Source organism: Lipophrys pholis, assembly GCF_963383615.2.
Source record: "Lipophrys pholis genome assembly, chromosome: 4".
Classification (NCBI taxonomy): Eukaryota; Metazoa; Chordata; class Actinopteri; order Blenniiformes; family Blenniidae; genus Lipophrys; species Lipophrys pholis.
Window position 1 is genome coordinate 11,845,481 of NC_137637.1, and position 18,479 is coordinate 11,863,959.

Sequence of the window (18,479 nt, forward strand, 5' to 3'; positions counted from 1 at the left end):
GGGCTATTTGAACACAATTGCTGTTTGTCTATGGGACTAAATAGTGTAATTATGATTTCACTGGCACCCAGGATCTGAGAGAGGGTATACACGTTAACTAAAGAGGTGTGTTTATGGGAAGCTTCACTGAGTCAGAAATTGAAAAGCCCTGTTTTAGAGACTTAACATAAGCGTTTCAGTTGTCTGCACAGTAACTGTGAATTACTGCAGAATAACTGTATTTATTCAGCCTATTTGGACCTGTGGGAATATTGTTTTTAGGTTCAATAATTAGCCTCACATGCATATTGTTGGACTGTGGACTGGAAAATCTAAATGAGTACAGGGAGAACATGAACACACCACAGAGAATGAGGAGAATGAGAAAACACAACAGTCTATATGAGAGTGCTAATCTCTCCAAATCTCTGCTGTCCTTAATTTGATCAAGCCAGCTTGATGCTAACATGCACAAAGCAGCAATGAATATAATGATATCAAACAATACGAGTCCACAGAGAATCTATACAACCAGTCACTCATGAATTGAGCAATAAACATTTCTTCTGACTCGACTCACATGTGTCTTCTGAAAATGAACTTCTCTTTTAGGAAGAAGACTTCCAGTGATAAACAAATTGTGTGAAACTATAATTGTCCTCAGTCTCCAGTAAGCTGTTGAGCAGTGTTTTAAAAAAATCAAAGTGCAGTAGATAAATGTGAAACGAACTCTTGGGCACTTTAGCACCAAGCACTCTTTTGTGCACTTTGAACTGCTTTATGATTGTTTTGTGATGATGTTTTTATTGAAGGAATGCATTGCAGTGCTATTCTGAAGACGTTTCTCCAATTGCCCCAAAAGACAATAAAGTTGATCCTACTAATTTACTTAATATAGAGCCATCTAAATTGTATGCTGCTTTATCCAACTGGAAGCTGGGCCGGATCCCAGTTGACAATGGACGAGAGGACACACACACACACACACACACACACACACACACACACACACACACACACACACACACACACACACACACACACACACACACACACACACACACACACACACACACACACACACACACACACAACCTTGACGTTCTCAGTTTCTAACTTATTTAGTGGGGATTGTCGTGCTTTAGTAAGAGTAGCTGTAGCATTCCAAGAAAATGTAAAAAAATTTAGCCTGTGTTTTGAGTTTGTTAAGTGTGAATGTCCTGCTGCCCCTGGTGTCATCACATGTTTGAATCTGGACTGATCCTTTCTTCTTCCCACCCATAGTCCAAAGGATTGATGACCTGAATGGGCCGTGGTTGTGACTGTGAGTGAACTTGTTGGTCTCTATGGACTGGTGACCTGTCCAGTATTTTCCCTGCACGAGCTCCAGCAAACTGCCTATGAACTTGATGAAGTGGTACAGACGATGGATGGATAATGCTGAAATTGCTCCATAAACAAAAGTCAAACTTCCCAATTTGTTTTAAAGAACTTGCTGTAAATGTCAGTTTTTTTTTTTTTAATCTAGTCAGTTTTTGCACTAAAACTAATAGAAACACATGGAGTTGTGTGTGTGTGTGTGTGTGTGTGTGTGTGTGTGTGTGTGTCTGGGTGATATGAGGTCTGTCAAACATCTCTCGTGGTTATTAAAATAGCTCCTAAACATCCATCCAGACTTTTAAAGCCCTCCGCGCTCTGATTGGCCGTTGGCCGGTCACGTGGTGCGGTGCAGTCAGTCGCTGTGCCGTGCCTCGAGCCAGCGCTGAGTGGAGCCTGTCTGCCAACAGCTTCAGCAACGGCTCTAGCTACGGCTCTATCTGGATCCTACTACACTGACAATTAACGGAGGCCCCCTTTTTCTGCTTATTTTCGAGGACTACTCTTCATTATGGGCGATAAGAAGAGCCCTACCAGGTAATGCGGGCCACCAGCCGTCGTTTTCGGCCGGTTTGGTGCGTGCGGGGCTCGATATTTGGATGCGTTTCTCTCCCTTCACGCAGGGATCGTTTCTCCCTTTTTCACTTGGTATGCCACAGCTAGCTAGAATAGTGCAGTCACTATGGCGGCTTCTCGCTCCCTACTACCGTCACTTAACAGACAAAGGGAATTTTTTCCGAGGAGACGCCTGGCATTCCCCGAAACGCTCTTCCGTCTCGACGAAGCCTTTTGGAGGGTCAATGTCGAAATGGTCATTGTTTGATATTGGTTTGGTTAGCCGACATGCTAAGCCTTCGGTGCCGAAATTTTGTAGCGAGGCTCGCCTGCCTGCTAGCAGCCTAGCTGGCGATACAGTCGGACAGTGTGGACAGTCGCCCCGCTTGGCACCGGGGAGGTTGATCCACCGGGGAGCTTGTTCTCTCCGGGACTCCGAGCCCACATATCAATGACAACCGCCGGGACGCGCTTTGTGCCGCGCCGCGGCTCGGTTTTTATTACACGCCGGGACGTTCCGATTGTCACAGTCGATACCTTTTTTTTTTCGCGAGGTGTGTTTGGTGGTATTGACCAAACTAACTTGACCTTTTTGTGTTTTTCGTCCAGGCCAAAAAGACAAGCCAAACAGACCGCGGACGACGGCTACTGGGACTGTAGCGTCTGCACCTTCAGGAACACCGCCGAGGCTTTCAAATGCAGCATCTGCGATGTGAGGAAGGGCACATCCACAAGGTAATGTAGCTCCCTCACCCCCTCTCTCTCTCTTTTCCTCTCTCCCTCTCTCGTCTGAGCGTCTCGTTTTTCCCCTGCCTGCCTGCCTGCCTGGCTGCAGCAGCAGCATTGCATCGCAATTTGAGGGGATGACAACTTTGATCGACAGCCTTGTTTGTCTTTGAGCGGATGGGGGGTGGGGGGGCGCTTGTTGATGGACAATCTTACACAATATCGTCTGGATTATCCCGACTCTCGCCCATCTCATCGCTTTGCTTTTTTTAATGCTTGGTGTAGGTAGGCTGGCTGCCTCACTGTAGCCGGAGGAGGGGGAGGGGGGGGGGGGGGATGAGGGACCGTACTTCATGATGGCTGTACAGCTTCAGTGCATCCACACGGAGCCATCCGGAGAGCTTCCACGAGTGAAACAAGGTGAATGCATGCATGAGCATCTCGCCTACCTGTAGGATTGCAGGGATCCTTTTAATGCACTGGGCAATCAGGTGTGTCCTGAATGAGGATGGACTGTAAGGGATTGCTTAAAAGAACTGCCAGTGACAGAATGTTTTTCTGTTTTTACCTTTTGTGCCCAGCCCAGTGAGACACAGAAGGATGCTCATCAGGTGTATTCATTTTCAATCTAAACTTGAGTCGGCATCTTTGCTTTACTCTCTCAACACTTCAGTGGATTCACGTGTTTGTGCTCAGACACAGTAACCATGCTGTGTCTCAGGCATTTTTTTCTCACTTTTTCGATGATGTCAGCAGAAGTTCTCGTCTTATGGGAAACCCAGATGAAATCATCATTTAATATGAAATTGTGTTGGGATTCACTTTCAGTTTTGTGTGTAGGTGAATGCGTACACCTACTCTTTTAGTGCTCCGACTTGCTTATGACATCAGTTGCATGGTGAAAGACAGACAGATGAGTCATTTGTGGGTTTGTTGACAAGTCCCCATGCTCTTTAACCTTTCTGGCTGCAGTTTCACAACAATGCCAGTGTACTGGCAGTCCAAAAAGACTGAGGTCCATCATACTTGTCTGGTTCCCCTCCCCCCTCCCTCTGAGATCTTTTCCCAGCAGCGTGTATCTTAAGACCACAGCTGATGATGTAGGCTGAGCACGCTGCATGAAAGCAGGAAGCGGAGACGAGCGCGTCGTATAGCCATCCTGCCCACCCCCCCCCACCCCACGCGCTTTGGCAACAGCCCAGTTTGTCTGTATTTGGTAAATGGCAGCACATGACATCACTGGAGTGGTTGTCACACATTCACTGTTTGATCTGAACAGTTAAACCTTTGATTAAAGTTGTGTAGTTGTGCTGCTGCCTCTTATTCAAATGGGTGCTAATTAGTCCGTCTTTTTCTTCACTGTTTGATGTATTCCAGCAAGGCAGCGGACGAAGCGAGATGCTCTCAGCAAAATGATTTACACTTAAGGCTGTGTGTGGATGTTTGTATCAACCGCTTTTATCTGGTGCTCTACTTGGAATGAGCGTTTATGCACGAGGACACATGTGCTCACTAATTGGAGTTCCTTGCTGCTGGTAAGAAGTCAAAATTGGAGTTAAATTTGGATCATCATTTTGTGTTACTTCAAGATGGGTTAGCTTATGTATAGATTTGTGTGGCCGCTGTGACATGACTGTTGTTGTGTCCACATATGCTTACTGCCAGCTGGTATCGACTGAAGCAGAGTAGGGAGAAGATGAGCTGAAGTTCAGGGCGGCACCAGCAATTAGAACAAGTTGTTTCTATAGGTGTTGATTGGGATCACAGAGCCAGCATATTTTACAGTGATTAAAAGATAGTGCTTTACAATCTTACCGAGGCTTGCACCACACTTTGTTCCCTACCAGTGGAAGGTAAGCTACGTCTGTGTTATGTGCTAATAGAGTCAAAAATGTTTGTTAATGAGAGCGAAACTCTGGCGGTGGCATCAGCATGCAGCGAGAGGCCCCTTCCTCACTCGGCGAGCGCAGCCTTAATGAACCTGTTGACCGAGTCTAGCTCGGTGATGAAACATGATACCCAAGTAGGCAAAATCGAGCCTCCGCTTTTCTGACTCTTAAACAAGAGCCCCCCCCCCTTTTTTTTTTTTGCACCTGACCTCGCTGCTAATCTACAAGTCCAAGCAGCCCATGTTGTTCAGTCCCTGTATTCAGTGCACCCGTCTTTGGTAATTGGAGAAGGGCCTCCATTAGCATCCCCCCGTGCAGTGGTTACTATCATATTCAAATGTTACTGGCATCTGAACCCGGTCACCGTGTGAATGTGACACTGTTTCGCTGTGCCTGAGTTTGCTTTGTGGCAGTGTTTGGTATGCACCTCTGGCAGCCCCGAGGCCCAGAGTGAAACCATTAGGAGCCCTCTAAACGTGATTGATGGCGGGGATCACAGGAAGTCTTGAGGTACCTCGCTCTTTGACTGCTGTGTTGTTATCTGCGCTCTGTTGCTCTGTAGCCAACCATTTCAACTCTTTCATCTCCGCTTTATATCAAACTGTATAAATGGATGACTCTCGTGTGAACAAAATGCATCGCAGCGATTTCATTAAATAAACAAGTTAAATACTGCTCAGTTTATTTGAAGCTCCGGTTGCTGCATGGCTGCAAAACCTGAACCGTCGCAATTGATTAGCACAGTGTGGACGTTTCAACCATTGAATCATTTTAAACAGAAATCCAAAATGAACCAAGCTACTCGGTGTGTTTGTTTTACTATGATTTTTTTTTTTTTTTTATAGAGGAATCTAATGAAGAGGTCTGTTGATAAGAATGAGTTCAAACAGTCTTAAAAAAAACAAGAAACATGATTTGTAGGTGTTAAATGCCAGAAGCTGTGTTCTTGTAGATGCAGATAGCTGGAATGAAAAGCCTGTTCACAATGAAAATTCTTCATGTAAATGCCTCTTATCAGAAGATTCTGATCTGATTGGAGCTGTTAAAGTCAGGTTATCCTTACTGCACAGGTCAGTTATGTAATGTCATCACGTGACTCCTGGTGAAGGTGCCGGATAAAACACTCCTTGATCAGACTTTGAACATGGTGAATGTTTCTTCAGATATACACTCTCAAGACAAACACTGACGTTGGTTATTGGATTATGTGCACGTCACAAATGGTCGGCATCGCATTGCAAAAATATCTGTAGATTGTTCTTTTCACTAAGTTGGATGAGATTCTTGGCGCATATATCAATCTGATGACTTTAGTCAGTGTTCATGTAAATGGAACCGTCTGATTTCTGAATCAGATTAGAAAAAGATACCCATGGGCATGCTGCTCCATCAACCTGCTGTTCTGAGCAGAATTCAGCGAATATGACACATTCTTCCACACAACTGTTCTTTGTCCTCTTCACGTCACCAGGCTTCTGTGGAATGACAACTAGCTTTTGGAGTACTTAGTTATCGGGTAAGGCTGTGCTATGAATGAAAACAAATCTGTTCAGTCACCTGAGGCTTCTGCAGACGGCTGTCACACATCGGAGATGACAACGGTAAACACATGTAGGTCAGCAATACCTACTTACTGTAAACGCTGTTTTATGCTTGATGCACTGGCGTGACGTGCAGAATCAGCATGAGAGAATGTGTGTACCATTTATACTACACCCGGCTCCCGCTCCCAAACTGCAGGGGGCAGTGCATCGCAACTACACTTGCACCGACACTTGCACCGCAGTATTAAATTAGAGCAGAAGAAGTAGACTTCTTCTCTTCGACACCAGCAGGTGATCCTGCAAGTGGAGCGCAGACCGGAGCATGCAACTATTCTTTTGAATTAAATTTTCCCTCTGTTGAAGTGTGACACTGAAGCAAATCAGCATCTCTGAATCAAATCTTGTGTTTTCAGTGTAGATGTGCAGCTTTATGCTTTTTGTGTCTTTAGAATCAAGTCTTCAGTCCTCCTCCTCTTCAGCTCCGCCTTTCTTTCCGTATGTTTCAGTCCGTCTAGTCAGAGAAATTTGGAGGCGCACGGAGTGGTGATGTCCACGTGAACAGTGCCGCGTGGAGGGCCGTGGCGGCTAAAATAACGTGATTCGGCAGCACGGAGCCGTGCAGAGCTCGTGGACACATCAAGCTTAAAGCAGCCTTAATTCTTCACAACTGCAGGTGGAAATGGGTATTGCATTTAGTCTGTGGCTTTAAAATAAGAACTTAATAGGAAACTCATAAAGCTACAGAGCATGGAAACAGATTACGCGATAATAAGCAAAAAACACGAAGGCTGAAACATGCCTGATACTCATTAGTCATAGCAGATGAAATATACCAGTGTGTCTCTTTTGTGGGTGAGTGTGTGTGTTGAGGCAGGACAATTATTGGGGAGTAATTGCAGTGCGTCTCCGTGTTTGCGTGTGTTTTGGTATGTGCGCCCGCCTTGTCTTCTCCAATGATTGAATAGAGTCATTATAATCTGTGGATTCTACCACTGTCACATTAAGGCAAATTGTCTGGGATAATGGAATTACATAAGAGAGACATGCTGGCGCTCAATTCATATCCTCGCCCACCCACCCCACCCCCACCTCCTCCACGGCCCGTTGCCCCCCCCCCCCCCCCCCCCCCCCCCCCCCCCCCCCCACTCAGAGGAAACTGCTTTTGCTTATCCAGCATTATCAGCATCTGCACTAAAGCCCTGAGCACGAGCGGGTAGCCCTAATCTTTACATGTTAATTGCCGGATTTAAAAGTTCTTAATTACTTCATGGGATTTGGCAGTGTGTGAGTGATTAAATACAATAGCCAATTTGGCAATCTGACAAAACAGAAATGTAGAGAGAGAGAGAGAGAGCTGTTGAATCTGGGGGCTCCTCCCATTCAGGAAAAAATATGAAGCAAGCAAATGAGTGTGACAGCGAGGGAGAGAAGAGGCTCCGGATAATACAGGAAGGAGGCACATGAGGACAAGGAGGAAGAGCGAGGACGCTCCAGAAAATACAGAACGAGGCATGCGAGGACAAAAAGGGACTAAGGGAGATGTGGAGTTTCAGTTAGCTGAAGGGGTGAGGAGAAGAGGAGGGCAAAAGAGGACAAGGAGAAGAACAGAGTAAAAGGACAGAGTGGAGCGCAGCGGCTGGACATTTGTGTCTGCCCGTGTGGAAGAGAGGGGGGTTTGGCTGTGAGGGGGAGGACATGCTCACTCAGCCGAGAGTCTCCAGGGGCTAAAGCAGAACGAAGCACATCATTACCCAGACAGCGAGAAAGACCGGACTCTTCTGTTTCCACCAGCTCCACCGTTTAATCCATACATCAATGGACAGAAACCAACAACAATTCTCTTGTCATTCACTACAGATGTTAGTGAATGAACTCAGAATCAGAACCTTGTGTTTTGATCCAGTTGATGTCCGTTCAGGTAAAAGCCAAGGTCATGTTCTTTTTAGATTTGAGTCCTGGCTGCAGCAGTCATCCCGGACTCTACCTCTTGGTGTTTGCTTCCCTTACGTCTTGCTTTTGTTTGCCTGCTTGGTGTCGCTCTCCTGGTGTGGAACACCAGAGCCTTCCCCTTCAGAAGCGCCGCTCCGTGTTCTATTTGTCCAAGCCAGGCTGCGTAACAACACAACAGCAGAGACACAGTGACCGGGCTTTCTTCACACACAATTCACACACACCAGGGGCAAGCAGCAGGAGAGGGCTAACAGAGGGGCAGATGAGACCGACTCAGAAAAGTGGGATTTAGGGAAGGTGGTGTTGAGGCGTGAGGAGAAAGCGAAGCACCAGACAAAGAAGGGAGGTAAATAAATGAATGATGCAGAGTGAAGTGATGGAAGGAGCACCAATGTGCTCAGTGCCTTTGCAGTGACTTGTTGTTCGTCTGCGCTGTCCCAGGCAGCTGGTAGTCTGAAAGGTCAGTCGTGGAGAGATATGTCAGTGTGTGAGTGAGGCCTCTTTTATACAGAAGCAGACGCAGAGTGAAACATTTCTTTCCAAGATTATCCATCACAGACTTAATTACCTTCCTCCTTTATGTCTCACTTGGATGGTGTGACTTCTGGAGCCTGTCCATAGAAGCAGAAGAAAACATGCCGGCTGACTTTTCAAAAAGTTGAAATTCCTCATGTGAACTTCTTTGCTCTGTTCAGACATTCAATGCTGGGGCAACTAAATGTATTTTTGAGGAATAAGTGTAAGTAAAAGTGCTTTCCGGGAAAACAACCACTGAAAAAGACCCAAAACAGTTTAAATTTACTGACAAAAAAGTACAATTGTGATCTAATTTGTTCATTTCATTTGTAATGTTGCGTTCAAGTTTAAAACACAATGAAATATCCTAAAATCATGCAACAGTTCATAAATTTTGTATTTTTTGGGGGGGGGCTGTCCAAATCTGAAGAATGATCAGAAAATATTTTTCTTTAGCTTAATGTTGGCAAAATCTCAACGCAAAATGTCCACTTGGTTGTTTTTCCAAATCCGACTTCACAGAACTAATGCTACTATTTATTTATTTATTTTGTTCTTGTTTTATGCTTCTAGTTTTTATACAAGTCACTACTAGTCAGTAATCCAGAAACATGATATTTAGTATATTTTATGCCCTTTTCTCTAAAGAACCTTCATGCAAACATTTGAATCTAATGTCATGATTTTTCATTGACTAGAAATGGATATTGAGCGAAAAGACAGCTTTTTATTGCTGACCTGCACTTTCTCAGAGAAAGTGTGTTGTATTAAGTGGCTGATTGATATTTGCTCCACACACACTCAGATGTATGTTTCCCTATTGGTTCATTCACTCAATGTGAGGCGACAGGCTTCCCTTTGTAACGTCGATCCGCCACCACCAATCAGCTGTTATTTTGTTTCTCCGAAGAATAGTGAAACAGTCAGCTGACCGCAGCACATGAAGCACTGCCGTCTCACTTCATTTTTTTCAGGCATATTATAATATTCATATTATCCAGAATCTTCCAAGCCACAAACTGCTTCACAGGCAAAATACATGAGGGTAGAGTCGGGCACCCCACAGGAAAGACCTGGGTAATTCTTAGCCCTCTGTCTGTCGTGGAAGTTTGGGATAAACATTTTGGGCATCAAGTGTAAGTAGAGTGTCGCTCACAAGTAGTTGTAAATTGTAAGCCATGGAGGAAATATTAGAATGGATTTTTCTTTCTTTTTTCTGTTCTCATGAGGTGTTTGGCTACTGATTTACAATGATCTATGTATACCTTTTTGAAATCATACTTTTTTTAAAGAAACCTACGTTGGTCCAAATACTTTTAATCAAAAGCCGATGTAGACAGACACTTGGCACTTCTATTAAGATATAAGAAGACGACATGCCTGGACTGAGGTGTTAACATGTGTATTAAAGGTTTTTGATAATAGTGATGCAACATGCTTGCTCAGTTACAACCAGCAATAAGTTTCATCATTGTTGAGTTGCGGAAAATTCCAGGCAGTCCAGTTTGTCAACCACAAAAGCAATCGTGTTGCGTTTTGAAATTATTAGTGTCTTAGGTGTTAATAGAAACATCTGGGTGTACAAGAGCTAATCCTTGGGAAACCCCCCTCATTGAGCATCAATTACTTTCCAGTTGTGAGTTGTGAAAGTTTTGTGTGTTTCAGTATAAATCTGTAGTAACCTGTTTTCAGAGGCGTAGCTAAAAGTTATCCTGGTTAACCAGGGTGGTGTAACAAAGGCTTCCGTTTGTCTTGTTCATTACCAGCAATTAAACTGTCTTAGCTAATCTAATCTCTTCCCCTCCCTTCTCCTTTGTATGTGTGTGTTTTCTTTACTTTGGTAATTACACACAAACATGCACCTCCAGTCTGAGAAACCTCAAACGCACTATTGGAAAAAATGATTCCCAGGCAACTGTTGGTGAATACAAACATTTACTATGAAACCTTCGGCAGAGGTTTTCAGGCTTCAGCTGTCTGCCAGAAATAGACCAGAATGTAAAGATAGCAGGGAGAGCAGAGGGGCTAATGCACTCTGCGTGCATACACACACACACACACACACACACTAGGATGAAGCTGCTTGTAAAGAGTTGGATTCACAAAATGATGTCAGATTACAGATGTCACATCGCCCTTGTTGTTATATTGACAAAGAAACAGAAAAAGGCTGCTTTATCCTTCATAAATGCACAGTTAGCAGTAATATTTAATGCCAATCACTGACCAAAACCTGCAATCATCTTCAGTCACAATTGTTGCTCCGGAAGTACATGAATATATATTTTCATTGAAATGCTGATTATCAATTTAGTTGCTGCCACTAAAAACAGTTTTTCCGGTTTTTAGCCTTCACACATGGGGGGGGGGGGCAATGGGAGAATCGATGTGACCGTTAAGCCCTCCAAATCCTGACTGGAAGGGGCAGATGAAGGGATGAATGCTTAATGCCTCTGGTGAGCAGTGGGAATGAATGGAGAGGAGCTATAGCCCCAGGCTGCTCTTGAGGTGCTATCCTCATTCGACCTTCCCGGTACACTCGCTCACACACATTACTTCCACCACGCATGGCTGGAGGTGACAGCAGCGCTCCCAGTCACTCACACATTCACACTCTCCTCTCAGGGTAACCTGAGCTCCACCATCCACTGATATTTCAAATCAATCCTCCCAGTCAATGAATGAAGATCTGAGGTTGCTCATGTGTTGTATTGAAGAACCTTCTCCTGCTTTCATTTGTTTTATTGTTTTTGTAGTTTTAGATGTATTTTTGTCTTCAAGATAATAACAAAACTTGTTGGGGATTAAATGCGTCGCTATACGTGCTGGGTGGCTGGTACAATATGTGAAAGTTTTACAGCTTCCTACATGTATCTTAACAGCACTTTGTCAGATTGTTCTTGGTTTCTGATTGAATGGTTTATGTATTAGCCAAATAAATAACTGACAAGTAAAGATACCCGCACAACCACAGTGATTTCCATGTGAAGTCAATGATTGATAGTAGCTGTCAGTTGATTTTTCTGCTGATTCACTCATTTTAAGTGAGTTTACACACTGCGCAACGCAGTCTATACAGTTTATCGCATCTTTCCCAGCAGTGTTGAAACCCTGCATCTCGGCCGCTCCGTAGAGAACAATGGAGCACACAGATAAATCCACCAGCTGACCACTTAACAAATTCAGTGCAGCAGAGGCAACTCTGGGCTCTGCTCCATCGCCCTCCACACTGACAGAGGGGGAGGGGAAGGGCGCTGTGTGTTTCTACATAATGATCAAGGCGTAAAGCAAAGTGTTGACACAGACAAGTGCATGTAGACGATCGGTTGGATGATTGCTGGCACGTCACACGACGCCAGGGTGATCAAACTGGATCCCTGTGGCATTCTCACATGTGGGATGTGAGGGATGAGCTCCAGGCAGAAGCTGTGATGGTCGCTCTGTCCTCCTGTGCATGTGTGTTTGACTGAGACAGCGGGTCACTACTGAACGAACATGAATCAAGGATTCAGGTTCTTGAAACACCTCAAAGGATGACAAGATTTTGCAAGGTGGAGGTGGTTATTTACGTGTGTGTGTGTGTGTGTGTGTGTGTGTGTGTGTGTGTGTGTGTGTGTGTGTGTGTGTGTGTGTGTGTGTGTGTGTGTGTGTGTGTGTGTGTGTGTGTGTGTGTGTGTGTGTGTGTGTGTGTGTGTGTGTGTGTGTGTGTGTGTGTGTGTGTGTGTGTGTGTGTGTGTGTGTGTGTGTGTGTGTGTGTGTGTGTGTGTGTGTGTGTGTGTGTGTGTGTGTGTGTGTGTGTGTGTGTGTGTGTGTGTGTGTGTGTGTGTGTGTGTCCTCTCTGCACTCAGCTGTCTGCTGTTGCATTCACTCAGCCTGGCAGGAAATAATTGCTTGTCCTCAACACAGCACTTCAAATAAAAGAGCTGTGTTAATGAGGGCTCTCCTTTCCTCTCTCCCCCCCCCCCCCCCCATATATATATCAGACTCTCAATCGGTTGTTCTCTCTCCGTATTACTCAGCCTTTCTATGAAGCAGTGGGACTCATTGTTTTTGGTTTCTGTGGAGTCGGCTGTCCCTCCTTCTCTCCCTGAAACGACAGCTTTCTCCTTGTCGTGCTCGCAGCAGACGGCTCCTGACCAGTGAGAGGTGTGACGGCTTCAGGTTGTGTGTGTGGAGCAGCCTTAACTGCGGGTGTCAGTCTGACTGAATTAGGAGCTTTTAAGCATGATGATAGTTATTTCAGGCCCTCCTGCAGAGGGAGGCTCCTCACTTGTCCTCCTCCTTCAACCCCACCCCCACCCCCCCGGATGGTGGAATTTAGGGGTAAGCATAGGAGGAGCTGTCAGTCACAGCCTATTGTTGTGCAAAGGGGAGGTAATATGCTGTAAGCCCTCACAGTGGGAAATGATTCAACAGCAGGCTTTACACACTTGACACCTACACACACACACACACACACACACACACACACACACACACACGCACACGGATTCCCCCGGAATATATTGGCAGCAGTGGGAGGTTGGAGCAATTTGTACAATTGGGCCCTGGGGTTCACTCCTGGTCCTCCTCCCAGTGTCATTTCCAGCTCCTCTGGTTGCTCTATAGACGTTTGAAAGAGTGCGGCTCAGTTGCAAAGTAATTTTCAGCTTAATTAGCACATTCTACGCCCTGCGCTCAACAGCATGAACCATAATTTAAACATAATCTGTGATGGATTTAGAATTCATGCAAAATGTGTTTTCGTAAGTGGGAGTCTTTATCCAGCTGTCTAGGGCCACTGCTGTTTAATAAAATAAAGTGGCACACACTTGTGGTGTCGCAGCTAAAGCCCCAGCCATGTTAATGAGCCACAGAGCAGTACTGCGAGTGTGGTCAGTAAATAAATGATGGGGCAATAAGAGCGTGGTGGCTCTGCCATGCCAGGAGCCACTCATGGCTGACTTACAGCTGGCACTGAATCACCAAGGCAGCGCCTGCCACCGCACATACAAATCTCCGGCTGCAACCGGGACATCAACAGGCAAAGGAGGCGCGCAGCTTATCAGTCAGTCAATCAGCCAGTCAGCCGCTCATTCATCACCTCCTCAACTTAACAGCTCTCACTGCCAAACCAGATTATTTCTGGTCCCGCTGGATGCGGAGTGCGATCACGGTGTGTTTACTCATGGCCTGTGGGTTGGAGAAACATGAGGGTATACTGTATGTGGGTGAACACATGTCAGCACTGTAGCTGTGATCACGACTGTATTCTGAGGTAACTCGAGCTGCTTCCCACAAGAAACCTGAATTCTTGCTCATACTTTCTCACCAGTGGCACGCTGGCAATTTCCCCCTTAAGATGTTGACTTTGGATTGGCGTGGGCTCTGGGGAGCCGCTCCACTCCCACGGGATGTTCACAGAAGAGGGACGGGATGGGGAAAACTACCCTCCTTGAGAGAATTGGCTTAATGTGACATTTTCTTTCAATGGCAGTGTTAGCTCAGTGCGTGGTTTACAAATGTAGCATTCACTGCACACAGCTGGTACTATAAACACGACATCATCCCGTCATTAAAGAGTATCTAAACTGTCTCTCTGGTTGTTTCTGTGTGTGGCGATCACCCATATCATTATGACCACCTGTCTGGTATTGTGTAGATTCCCCGTTATTTTACCGCCAGCAGCAGATTGCTGGATCAGACCCCACATGCCAAAATGAGCTCTGGTCGCCCATGACCCTGTCACAGTTCACCACTTCTCTTTCTTTAGACAACTTTTAATAGACTGCTGCAGATCGGGAATCCCCCAAATGAGCTAAAGTTTTGGGTTTTCTCTGAGCCAGTCAAGCAGCCATCACAAAACTCACCAAATCCTTTTAAAACTTTTCTGGTAAAACAAACTTTGGACAAGACCTTCATTGGCTGCCTGATATATCCCATAGATTACCAGTGGCTTTATCGCTGTCATTTGCTTTATTTATATATGGTGTTTAGGATGAACAGAAGAACTCATTCACTTGATTTTTTTGGAGGGGTAAAATTCGTCTCTTATTTATATTTCTTTCACATTTCTGTCCTGATCAGTGAACTTTGAAAGTTTGGTTTGAATTTCCAGGGTAGGCCTGGATATACTCCAGAAGTGGTGAAAACAAGTCAGAAGGCATTGCTTTGTTTCACCTTCAGTGAGGACTCTATCTAAAAGTGTGGTTGTATTTAGAGCTGCAACAACGAATCGATAAAATCGATAAAATTTGATTATTAAAAGTGTTGGCAACGAATTTCAATATCTATTCGCTGTGTCGTGCGATTTATGCGCCACTCGCCATGTTGCAGAGCTGTTCACTTCACCTTCGAAGCTTTATCCTGGACCCGGTTATTGGAATATTCAGATGTTGTGGTGTGAGGAGATTAGTTTGGAGATCTGAATCATCGCAGCTTCTCCGCAGCAGGGAGCTGCTCTGTGAAGCTCCTCTCCGTTACTTTGAGGTTCCCTTGACAGCAGAGAACATAAGGCCCATGGGCCAAAACCGACCCGTAAAAGGCTCCAATCTGGTCCCACCAAGCAAGGAGGTTATATAGGATTTATATATTATTACATTATTATATATACAAGAGTTTTTTACATTTCACTGTATTTTGCACCACAATATCTCATTAAAATTGACTTTATGTTGGGATTGTAATCATTTTCAGTACTAACTGTTGGCTCTTGCAAAAATATGGACCATTTCATTACATACACTGTGGCCACAACAAAGAAAAACTTTGGAGTGTAAATTTAAAGGTTATTATAGCAATATTTTACCAGTCTGGTCCACTCAAGATGAAACTAGACTGTATGTGGTCCTTGAAGTAAATTAAATCTCATTTAATAATTATTTTGTATCTTATATATATACACACGCACATGTATATATTTGTTTTGGTTGTGGAATTTATAGTTTTTTACGTGTTCTTTTTTCTTGTATGTTTTAACCAATAGACTCCAAACATTCAGGTAACTTCTAAAGGAAAGGCGATCAAACAGCGTTTGATTGTCGTACATATTGTATATATGTTGTCAGTACAAAAAAAATGTCTTGTATAAGCTGCTAATAAATGTTTGGGTATACTATATTGTCAAAATATTTTCATATATGTAAATCTACCAGTGACCGAGATTTCTGTCTGTAATATTGAAACATTGCCAACATCTCCAAGAGGGGTTTAAATGTGTCCGTAATATTTAGCAGAGGAAGTAATTACTGACAAGTTGAGATGAGACATTGTGACGTGCCTGATGGGAAAAGGAAAAGCTTGTCCACTGTAAAGACAGAAGGGAAAGAAAGGCCAGACCCCGAGACGCTAAGCAGCTAATGGCCCGGGGCTCATTAGTATTCACCCCAGCTGGTGTATTGATTGACATGTAGTGCGCGCATTACAACATGATGCTCTATTATACCCCGATTGATTGCCTTTTGATCAGCTCCACCTCCCACTCCCCTCAGCGTGGAGCAGACCACAGCAGGAGGAGACCACCGAGAGCTTAAGGTGGACGAAGTGCAGAGTTTATAAGTGTTCAGTTATCACAGGGTAGAGAGAATCAGGGAGTGGGGAGTAAATTGTGGAAGATGTGCGGGGATTTAAGTGCGAGAAAACGGCAGTAACTGGATGGGCAATATGAAGCTGCCAAATTGAAGCGCTGAGGGAAACCACTTAAGCCGCCGTCTGAAAACGGCTCTCTGCAGCAAGCCTCTGAAATCAGGGCGACTCGTGGGAGCTTCATTTTCCAGCAGCAACACTTGTTTATCTGCACTGATGCTTAAACAAGCAGCGTTTCCTCAACTTTCTCCACTCGGCGATTGACCGCAGGTCTCCTTTAACAGAGTCTGGGATCAGGGATCAAGAGCCCTCCTCTCTTGCGCCCCGCCGGGATATCACAAAAACTCTTCCTGCCAAGAGGAGAGTTGGCTGCAGAAGGGCCAGGTACACTCAGGGAGCTGGTCTAACTGGTTGGGCTCTGGGTTGAAAGGCCTCCCCAGTCGCTGTCGAGCCCTGCCAGTTTGCACGTACTTGTGGTTTTACTCCTCACCATGCTTGCCCAGCGTTTATCCATGTTGCTGGCTGCAGTTTGGTCTCTGGGAAGCTGCAGCCATCCTCCCCACCCTGATGAGGTCCCCCCCTTACACACACACACACACACACACACGCTGCCAGCTGGTGTCCATTATGGTGCAGGTGTGTGTGTTGGCTCAGGCTGCGGTTTAGCATTTCCCCTCACAACTTGAGGCCTCGTTGGTCTGCACACAGCTGACAGGGAAATGCCGCTCCTTGGTGTTTACTTCATACTGAGATCTCTCATGAACCTCCCCTTTTTGGTAACAGCTACTTGTGATTTTGATCACTCTTGCTTCTGGAGAATGATCAGTGATAAATCCAGATTGTTGTTTCAAATGAGTACTAAAGAAAAAAAGGAAAGAAAAGCGGTTGTGGTTGGTGGCGAGCTCGGCAGCAACACCACATCCAGCTGATTCTCAGTCTGTGACAAATGGGGCCAGCCCTGCCTGTAATCAGATTATAGGACCTAAGTGACGTGCTGCAAATGTCCCACCTTGTGATCCTGTGCATTCATTTTATTACAACCGCCAGCTAATGAGATTAGTCCTCAAAACGGAGCCGCTCCACCAGGAAGTGGCGGCATGAAGCCGACCCTCTGTGACTGCTGGGTGCAGCCACGGCTTATGACTTCCCCCCCCGCCTCAGACCTGGAGCTGCACTCGCCTCTCTGTCAGCTGCAGCAGTGACGGCGTGCGGCCAGAGGCAGCTCGCCGCTCCACTACGAGAAGCTAATCCATGTTTGTGCCTTGGATCTTCTCCACAGGAAACCCAGGATCAACTCCCAGCTGGTCGCCCAGCAGGTGGCCCAGCAGTATCCCATGCCTCCACCACCCAAGAAGGAGCGAAGAGAGCGGAGCGAACGCACAGACAAGGAGCGCCCGGACGGCGACGGAGAGCGAGCCGACGGAGAGCGAGCCAACGGAGAGGGACGCCCGGAGGCTGAGCCTGCGGAGCCGGTCAGGCCGGAGGTAGATGTCCTCGAGAAGGAGAAGAGCGAAAAGGAGCAACCGATCAAAGAAAAACCAGACAGAGAGAAGGACATCAGCCTGGCTGTCACGAAGAAGCCCAACAGCAAAAAGACCAGGTCAGTGAACGCATCACAGCAGTCACTACACTGTATCTGATTACATGTACACCTGAAGTAATGTTAATATTAATGTTAATGGAGAAATAAGGCAGAAAAACAACTCACTCTTTAAGCTTGTTTGAAGTGTGTGACAGTAGATCAGAACCCTTCAAAGACCAGGGGACCTATCAAACACTAAAGGCATCACTCTGAGGGATTGAACAATCTTTTTGCATCTGCTTTCCGTGATTCATTCAGTGTTTCAGTAAGAGAAATAGACAACATGCCGATACCTGACATCAGTGAGCACTAGCTCTCTTAATGCCAGCAAACATTCAGACTGTGATGGAGACCTCTCCAGATGCAGACTGGAAATCAAACCTCCACACAAGCTGCTGAACTGAATGTCTGTGGCCTGCGTTATCGTGTGGAGGCACGCACCGATGCTCAGCCATATGTGATTAGATGTGTGTTGGCACCACATTTGCATTTCTACTTTTGCTCACTGTGATTTTAGTAGGTCCCCGACCACATGTGCGTTACAATCCTCGCCTCAATTAGTGTGTTCACACCTTCACCAGGTCGAGTCGTGTTGCCATCCATCAGATTAGATTACACACTAAGTGTGCCAAGGCTCCACCTCTGCTGTGCTCGTATCACATGTCTTGTGTGTGTTTGTTTCTTTCCCCTACAGACCTAAATCAGAGAACCACCAGGGTCCACCCAGTGACAAACACAGCATACAGTCTGGCAAATCAGCAAGCAAGACCAACAAGAACTCTCACATTTCCAGGTACG

General features: G+C 45.5%; 1 protein-coding gene across 1 annotated transcript in view; it reads left to right on the plus strand.

The window, feature by feature from the left end:
• The first annotated feature begins 1,737 nt into the window (after window positions 1-1,737).
• The window catches only part of rybpb (RING1 and YY1 binding protein b), a 21,157-nt gene continuing 4,415 nt past the window's right edge, over window positions 1,738-18,479 (plus strand). Inside the window, exons 1-4 of the mRNA XM_080462527.1 lie at window positions 1,738-1,893; window positions 2,521-2,646; window positions 17,379-17,699; window positions 18,376-18,474. Of these exons, the coding sequence (XP_080318653.1) occupies window positions 1,868-1,893; window positions 2,521-2,646; window positions 17,379-17,699; window positions 18,376-18,474 (572 nt within the window). The 5' untranslated portion in view covers window positions 1,738-1,867. The remainder of the gene's footprint in view (window positions 1,894-2,520; window positions 2,647-17,378; window positions 17,700-18,375; window positions 18,475-18,479) is intronic.